Raw genomic sequence first — 8,824 nt, forward strand, 5'->3', positions numbered from 1 at the left:
CATTTCGCAGTCTGAATTTGTTATAAAGAAACAAATTAATACTCTGAGGGGCTACTGTTGGAGGCCTTCCTCTTCCAAAGGTCCTCAAAAACATGACTAACCATTTGTTTCTAGTATATCACTAAATATTACAGGAGCTTCGTCATAAGAAAAGCTTCGCAATGAGTATCTTCTTCCCCGCTGAAGGTTCTCGAAATAGAGACATCGTATGAAAGCGATAACAACGAATACCGAAGCTACAGCTGGAGAGCAATAGCTTTGGCTTAAGGTGGCGACGAAGGTCAAATATGATGCTGGGCCGAAGGGAAGAAAAGACTAGTTAATCCCTGATAATTTATGTTACAATTATGAGTACGTGTTCATAAATATATTTTTACTCGGGCTACGTCCCGTGCCTATAAATATATAAATAGGTGAATAGTATCCTCATACTGTTCACTCTGGATGGTTTTGACTCTCGCGTCATCACATTCGATCAAGCCGAAGGTATCAATGTAATATGAATTTTGTTAATGTTCTCATATTCATCATGAAATGAGGATATGGTTGAATGGAAGTCTGAATGAATGACTTGTAATTGTCTGTATGAATTCTTATTCTCACAAATGATGACAATGTATCCTTCATGACCTTCGTCTAAGGATCATTATGTTCGAAAGGAGATAATGCTTCCGATGACGAAGGTTGTAACACCCTAAATTTTGGGTTATAAAAATTTCTTTGCTCTATACTCAAAATTCAGGCGTTACATTTCCTTTTTATTCTCCGCTTTTCTTTTTTTCCTTAAAAAGGTAGAGTTGACCTGAAATGTGCATGTGTTATTTTGATAATATTTGTGTGTTGCATGGCATGCCCATGCACAAATTTTGTTTGCTAAAAATGGTCTCTTAGCAGTGTTTTCATTTTAAAAAGGAGAATATTGAATTTGGATGACCTAATATAAATTAGTAGATTCAGATATATATATATATATATATATATATATATATATATATATATATATATGATATACCTATTTATATAAGAAAATAACAAAGGAAAACAAAATCTTTTCCCACCCCGTCCATGTAGCTGGTCCGCCCAGCCGCGCATGTGCGCATGCACAGCTCATCGTTCCCTCCGCGGCCCGTTCCCGCGCGACCAGCAGCGAGCGCGTATTGGCCCTGCTCACGCCGGCCCAGCACGGACGTGCCTGGTTGCCGCGCCTCGCTCTCACGCGGACAGGTTTCAGCGCTTGCCCTCGTGCCGCCGGGCCCACCGGTCAGCAGAGGTTACTGCTCTTCTTCCCCAACCTCTTCCTCCCGTCCAAGGTGCCCCACGTCGTGAAAACCTCGTCAACCGCCCCCAAGAACATGGCAAGGCAGGGCCGGGCCTTTGTGCACGGAAGCCAGCCGGCTGCAGCCCCTAGCCGTGGCCATGGCGGCGGCCAGCCCCGCCCCCTAGCCGACCTTGGCCCTCCGGCGAGCTGCCCTCCATGTCCTGGCCGCTCGGTCGTTCGCCATGCTGATCGCCAGGAAGATCTGCGCTGCCCGACGAGGTTAGTGGTCGGGTGAGGCTCCCTCTTCTTCTCCCTTTATCCCTCTTCCTCTCTGGCTACTCCCTCCCTCCCCACGCGTTCTTCCCCTCCCCTAGCCTCTGTGCTCAGCCAGCGCGACGGCTCGCCCCCTGCCGTGACTCCTAGCCCGCGCCCGCCCTGCTCGGTGAGCCCAAGGGCCTCGGCGAGCTCGTCCTAGGCCCCTCCCATGGCCCCTACCGACGCACGACGGGGCGCGGCTCCGATCCCTAGCCCTAGCGCGTGCGGCGCCTAGCCCCGGCTAGTGGTGGCCGCCGTCGAGCGCCCCTAGCCACTGGCTGAGGCCCCACCCACATGCACGAGCTTCATGGGCGGCAGCCACGACAGTTGTGGTGTTTCTGCGTGCGTGAAGATAGCGAGGAGGGAGAAGAAGGGAGTGGGCACCTTTGATCATGTTCGTGGGATTTTCTGCGCTCACGATTCCTCGATCCTACGCGTGCTTAAGCCCTGTCGTGCGTCGCATAAATCCACGGAATACCAAACGTTTTATATGTGTTGCGTTATAAATCCGTTTTGTACTATTCCAGTTGCGTTAGTTTCGTAATAATGTCGTCTACACGTTAGTAATCTTATTTCACCATGTCGCATATTTTAAATAATTAATTATACTTTTGCTTAACTAATGTTGAGTAATTAGACTTTTTGATTAAAATAATTTATGTAATTAACTTACGTTTTATAAATCCATGTCAACATAATTAATAGTAACTCAAACGTTTTGCCCTAATGTTCGTTGAATATAAATGCGACATTTATTTAGTTTTCTCGCGTATCGCACACGTGTTTTGCACGTGGTTACGTGCTAATCCGCGTGTCATCCGCGCTCGTCATTTACGCTGTTCTGCGTGGTCGCGCGCGTTATTAAATCCGTGTCGACCCACTCACGTTACATTAACTTCATAACAATATCGTCAATATATTAATAATATTATTTCATCACGTCACAAGTCTATATTATTTAATTAGCTAGTATTAGGTACTTATTAAAATGACATTCTAATTAAAACTGTTTTATAGTTTTTAACTCGCGCTTTTATAAATAAATGTTAATCAACCTGATTAATATCAGCCTAAATACTTTTAATTAATTATTTGTTTGTTGTTGTTCGCACACGACATCTTTTAAGTGTCATCGTGTTGTTCACGCGCGTAGTTGCGTTGGCTCGCGTGTATCGCGCGCTGTCACGCACGATGTTTCGCGTGCCGTCTGCGCGCTGTTTCACCCAGTGTCGCGTGTCGTCACACGTCTTTCGCACGTTGTCGCGCGCCGTTCACGTGTGTCGTGCGCCTTGCTGCGCACCGTTCGCGCGTTTCGCACGTTGTCCGAGGGCAAGATTAAACCGTTCGCTTATAATTACTCATGTGAATTAATTAGTTATTTATTTAATCATCAACTATTAAAATAGTAAGTTAGTCAAAACTAAGTAGTAGTATTAATTTACATTTGATTAATATCAATTAATATAGAAATGTCGGATCAAATATTCTAATTAATATTTGCTAAGTGTAAGCGCACTAACTTATCAACCGTAGCTTCGCGTGACCGTAGAATCGAGCTCTATTTTATGCTGTATATTTTTATAACATTTTAACTTGTATGGTGTAATGTTCTTATGCATATATATTTGTTTGTTTTTTCCTGTTTGTATTTGCTATGCGTCGCGAATAGATCGCGATTCGTTTTCGAGTTTCGAGGAATCAACAGTCAAGCTTCGGCGACTAAGAGATCGAACTCTTCGAGTTCTACAAGGTTGAAGACTCTAAGCATCTGTTTGGTGAAGGCAAGTGTCCTCTGACCTATTATGTCTCATTTACTTTATAATTCATCAACCCGCATACCATGATCAACCTAAGGATTGACTAGCTTTGTATTTACCTTGTCCTTGATTACCTTTTCGGTTACTATGGTTAGATTCATGCTATTGCTTTACTTTAATCAATGAACATGATGTGAACACTTATGATACGATGTTGTCATTATGATTATGATATTGGACTGGTGATACTTTAGGGGGCTCGAGCGGTTTCTCGAGTGTCTCTCCGTAAGGACCTGTTCGTTGGATGACCGCCTAGGAAAACAGTGCAACCATGAGGGTGGTATGGGACGCCTTTAGCTGAATAATTAGAGGAACTGGGATGTAGTTCGCTTCGCCGTCGTGCCGTCGATGGGGCTCGGTGTATGCGGCTCGCTCTGCCGAGGGTGGTTTGCCCCTTGGGGAGGAATGCGGTACATTTAGGAAACCTAACGGGTGGCTACAGCCTTAGGGATTCTTTGTAAAGGATTCGTAGTGAATCCCTGGCCATTCACCTCGAGAGTGAACAAGGGTCTTGCAAGCCCGGGCTAGAGAGGGAATCATGGCTCGTGGGTAAAGTGCACAACCTCTGCAAAGTGTTATGAAACTGATATATCAGCCGTGCTCGCAGTTATGAGCGGCCAAGGGAGCTCTATTGATTAGAGACACATTGAATCAGGGCTACTTTGTTTACAGATGATGATGAGGATATTGCTGGTTTCTATTGTGATTATGATTATGATTATGGTTTCTGGTATTCTTTCTGTCTGGAAAGGGTACTTTTGGGTTAACAACTTGGGTTAATGTTAAAACATGGCTCTCTACTAGTTATAATTACCCGATCAACTAAAAGCAACTGCTTGACCTTAACCCCACATAAAGCTAGTCCACTACAGCCAAACGGGACATTTGCTGAGTACGTTGATGTGTACTCACCCTTGCTTTCACAAAATATCAGGTTGCCTTTGGTGCAATCTATGCTCAGGTAAAGAAGAAGGTGTCGAGACGGATCTCTAGGAGTTCCAGGACGTCGACAAGTTCGAGGATTAGGCTAGCGACCTCCCCCAGTCAGCTGCTTGTGGTGGGTTGTTTACGTTGGCTACATTTCTATTATGTGCACTTTGATTTATATTATGTAAATGACTCTTGTCTTTAATATTATTACTTATTCTTTATTGTAATTCGAAGCATTGTGCTATGATGAGTCATTTATGTAATCGCCGTGTACGTGAATTTCTGATCCTAGCACGTACATGGTTCGCATTCGGTTTACCTCCAAAACCGGGTGTGACAAAGGTCCTTAATTTTTAACAATTGTGTTGTCTTGTTTTTGATTCACAGCATTTGAAAACAAGTGACCAACATATGTGAAGATGATTATAACATTGAGATCAATGGATTCTTGTCTAGTGATACCCTGTCTTATTCCTATGGAAGGATGCCTATGTTCCGCTGATACTGTTTAAGACATTAAGTCCCACAAAATATAATAAATTTTATTATAATCTTTAGTTATGTTTTTATGATTGTTCTTTTGATATATTATAATTGGGACATCAACATATGCGTGAAAATAAATTCTATTACACATATGCTATATATTCAGTTTTGTGCCTAAAACCGGGTGTGACATTGCCCAAATATCTGGTGAGCTCAATCCTAATGTGTTCCAAGAACTTCAGAACAAAAACCAAGCTCGAATCAACCAAAGGGAATGAAGATCGTCAAAGAAACAGTCAAACAGAATCGAACCCCTAGGGAAAAAAAGAAGCATAATGATTTTTTTAGACCAAAAGAAGCATAATGTGTTGAGAGAATCCAACTGACGGGCACTCTTGCCTTTCACTTGAACGGCAGGTTACAACGGCTACCACCAACCAACCAATTCCCTGAAACAAAACTGTTGTGGTGTCTCTTAGATCACGATGCAACAATGCTGCATCTCAATGCTCTACTGAACCTAACTAGATCATCCATGCATCACCACAACTGCAAGAAAATATACATGAAACAGGACAGAGCAAGAGATGGGAGGGATGTGGTCGCCAGAGGTTTAGCATTGGAGTCGGTCGAATCGACGTCAGGTGGATTTAATCCTCCAGTGCTCCCGGTGCCTTTTGGCGACAAGGACGTGGGAGTCCCTGGCATGGACGTTGAACCAGGTGATCCTGTTTGCCCGGCAGTGCTGCAAACAAGAATTACCATGAATCTTCAAAAGAAAAACAAGATTCCATGATCAATATGACCCTGTTTCAGAAACGCGGTATAAGTTCTGGTACATAAATAAAGCATACTAAACTGTAAAAGCTACACAAACTATTTATGTGTGGTCATCAGATTAATTAATTAATAAAACTAAAGCACAGACAAAGCCAGCAATCAAATCTTCATTGGAAGGCTTCATTTACTTTTCAAAATTTATTTTTGTAACACCACGGGTAATGCAGTATATTTTTTAGATCAATAGTGCAGCAGTTACATACTTACATTCACAATGTGTAACATTCAAGCTACCTAACTAGCTGTTCGAGCAATGTGGTCTCAACTGAAACTAAATATATAGCCATGAAAACATGATGCATACTCTAATACCTTCATTTTCTTATCCTCTTTTGTATAAACGTTCTCTAAGTGCCATCCAGCAAACCATTTTTTTTGGCACGGTGAAGTTTACATGAAGCAAGCAGAGATGCATGAAATCAGCTCCAGTGGAAGAAAAATCATGTGAACTCATGGTGTTTAGTGTAATCTAAGAACCTAACAAATTCTCCATGCGTAAGACACTCACGTACAGATCTGTACGCAGCATATCCAAAGTCATAAAACTCACATTATCTGGGAGTTCCATAAGGAGCAATAGAGTTTACAGTTTACGACCATTTCTTCCACACTGCCTGAATCATTTCTGCACTACTTCAAATGGATACTAGTAAAATTCTGATGCATTTACCTTGGAGATGAAGGGTAGGTGCATGATCCATAACCTGAAATGCAAAATATATATTTTTTGAACAAGTCAGTAGGTCACGTCAACGCGAGACCTAAGTGATAAGATTTAAAAAGTTTATGGACCAAACATTCACTTTCTAAGTTGATGGAGCTAACTGAAACCTCCTCACTAGTAAATGGACTTCTGGTACATTTCACTCTAATTTATTTATAGTGAATTACAGTTGTCTCATGTTGCGTGTGTACATGTCAGCAATCACATTTGCTTAAATGCGTTGTATCAACCCAGGTATATCTCACAGTAAAAAAACACACTTCCTGATTAGCATCAAGCTGTACTTTTTAGGGTTTGGAGCAATGTTGTTACAAGCTACAGCAATCGTGCACCATGCACTGTAGGAGAAAGAAGAAAAACAGGTCCATAGGTTATTTGTCTTAGTTGTAGAACTTGGCCTCATCAGGGGTAGCCCATGGTCTGAATAGGGTCGTTCTGCTTAAGACATGTCCGTTGGTTCTGTAAGTTACTTGACTTCTGTTTCCTATTTCCTAATGAAATGGGGTACACCCTTTTAAAAAAAAAAAGGTTATCGGTGATGTTGATGCCGCTCATTTTCACCAGATTAGTGTAGCAGTAATATTTTCATTGCTACACAACCTAATGGCTTTCTTCTATGACATCAATGTGTACTATTATTCTCATATATCAATTGAAGCTAAGCAAAGGCAAAAGTAATAACGAAGAAAACCAAGGAGTATTAATTAGCCAGATGATGAAAGAAATTAAATAAATGATGCAAGAAACAAACGGATATATAACCCCAAAGGTTCTGGGGGAAAAAAGCAGCCAGTTTAGCATAGTATGGTTGCAAAAGGGACAGAGGACGTACTCCAAGACCGAACAGAAAAGCAAAAGCAAAAGTGATGCCGGAGAGTCGGAGTCGGAGGCGGATACTCCAAGACCGAACAGATTTAGCGAAGAACATGAAGAAGCGCAAAGTTAGTTAAGCATACTGACTAGGGTCCGTGACCGTGACGGTGGCGGTGCCGGCGAAGTCGCAGGCCCCCGGCGCGGCGCGGGAGCGCTGGAAGATGGAGTTGAAGGCGTAAGAGGCATGCGCGGCGAGGGTGTTGGGCAGGTAGCAGAGGCCGCTGGCCTGGATGGGCGCGCAGTCGGCACCCCTCGCGGGGCCGCACGCATAGTCCAGCGCCGACTGCAGCGCCTTGTCCGAGGCCTCGCTCCGCGCGATGCACCACGCCGCACACGCAGGTCGCGCCACCAGCGCCGCCAACGTCACGACAACGAGCCACAGCGCCGCGGGGAGGCGCCCGCGCCGCCGCATGTGGTGGGAGTGGACGGAGCAGGAATGGCGGCCCCGGAGAAAGAGCGAGTGAGAGAGGGAGAGAGAGGGAGAGAGAGAGGGGAAAGGTGGTGCGAAGGGAATGTGGAGCGAGACGGCAATTGTGTGGGGATATGTGGAAGAATGGAAGATGGAGGGGAGACGTACGGGGGCGGGAGGGGACGAGGATCTCCTTCTCGCGCTCCTTCCTCCCACACGCTACTTTCTTTTCTTCTTTCTTTGCTTTGGACGGGTGGTTGTTTGTGTTGGACTGGGCTTTATTAGCTATTTGTTGGGCATGGCCATTCTACTGTATGGATGCATATTCCATTTTTGCATCCTCCCCTTGAGTGCCTAGGGTTCTTTCAGCTCAAAACCCAAAGGAAAGTCCCTGTCTGCGAAAATGTCATAAGCAAGACTTCAAAGCTACCTTTCCCATTATTTTATTAAGATGGAAATTCAAAGCAGTACACTTATTATTCAGTTGGACAACATTACATATGAATCTGAGCTATTACATATGAATCTTTCGGTGCATTGAGTCTTGTTTTGTGCAACAGACATGGACACAAAGGTTATAGCAATGACCAAACGTATCAATGAAGATGCTGATTTTTTTTGCAAGGAACTCTATTGAGTAATCAGGCCTCAATGCAATGAGGCCGGAGCGCACTGGGCGGGTCCACAGGCTGCGGACGGCCAGGCAGCCACGCTGGTGGGTGGAGCCCGGAGGCGGCGAGACGTGCGAGGGCCACAGGCGGCGGTCGGAGGCTCGGAGCTGGCGTGCGCGCGCGCCTGCGCTTGCGACAATCGGAGCAGGAGTGTGCGCCTGTGCTGGTAGCGGACGGGACCGGAGTGCGTTGTGCGCAGGCGGTGGTCGGCCAACGGATGGAGTGGATGCGCGCCGGCGGCCGGGGCTGGACTTGGCCAGGCGAGGACGTGCGGCGGCTGGGCAGTTGGACTGTGGGAGGTGGCCAGACGTGGAGAGGAGTGGGGCTGGGCAGCTCGACAGTTACGCACTTACGCTAAGGCTTGAGGCTATCCGCAATCGTTACCCCTAAATTTTTCCCCCTATATCACTTTTTCCCCCTATTTTTCCCCCTATTTTTTCATCTCCCGCAGCGGTTCCCCCTAAATCACCCCCTATACTCCACTACCGCTATAAAATATCA

At 44.9% G+C, this 8,824-nt stretch overlaps 1 protein-coding gene across 2 annotated transcripts; it reads right to left on the reverse strand.

The window, feature by feature from the left end:
- Nucleotides 1-5,121: 5,121 nt before the first annotated feature.
- Nucleotides 5,122-7,988, reverse strand: LOC100282039 (glucan endo-1,3-beta-glucosidase 4). Of its 2 annotated transcripts, none has more exons than XM_035966920.1 (3): nucleotides 7,327-7,988; nucleotides 6,317-6,350; nucleotides 5,122-5,551 (listed from the first exon to the last, which is right to left on the reverse strand). In XM_035966920.1, exons 1-3 carry the CDS (start codon nucleotides 7,653-7,655, stop codon nucleotides 5,447-5,449), a joined length of 468 nt encoding a protein of 155 aa, XP_035822813.1. In that variant the 5' UTR covers nucleotides 7,656-7,988; the 3' UTR covers nucleotides 5,122-5,446. The 2 variants fall into 2 exon arrangements, with proteins under 2 accessions (XP_035822813.1, NP_001148424.1); NM_001154952.1 differs by having other exon boundaries at nucleotides 5,177-5,551; nucleotides 7,331-7,889.
- Between the last annotated feature and the right edge of the window lie 836 nt (nucleotides 7,989-8,824).

The sequence above is a fragment of the Zea mays genome, chromosome 4 (assembly GCF_902167145.1).
Source record: "Zea mays cultivar B73 chromosome 4, Zm-B73-REFERENCE-NAM-5.0, whole genome shotgun sequence".
NCBI classification, from domain to species: Eukaryota; Viridiplantae; Streptophyta; class Magnoliopsida; order Poales; family Poaceae; genus Zea; species Zea mays.

Bases quoted from the DNA above. Each gene is read 5' to 3' on its own strand.
- LOC100282039 (NM_001154952.1), bottom strand. From the start codon at position 7,655: ATGCGGCGGCGCGGGCGCCTCCCCGCGGCGCTGTGGCTCGTTGTCGTG. The intron at 6,351-7,330 runs GTCAGTATGCTT...TTTGCATTTCAG, and splicing joins CGTCACGGTCACGGACCCTA to GTTATGGATCATGCACCTAC. The intron at 5,552-6,316 runs GTAAATGCATCA...TCTTGTTTGCAG, and splicing joins ACCTACCCTTCATCTCCAAG to CACTGCCGGGCAAACAGGAT.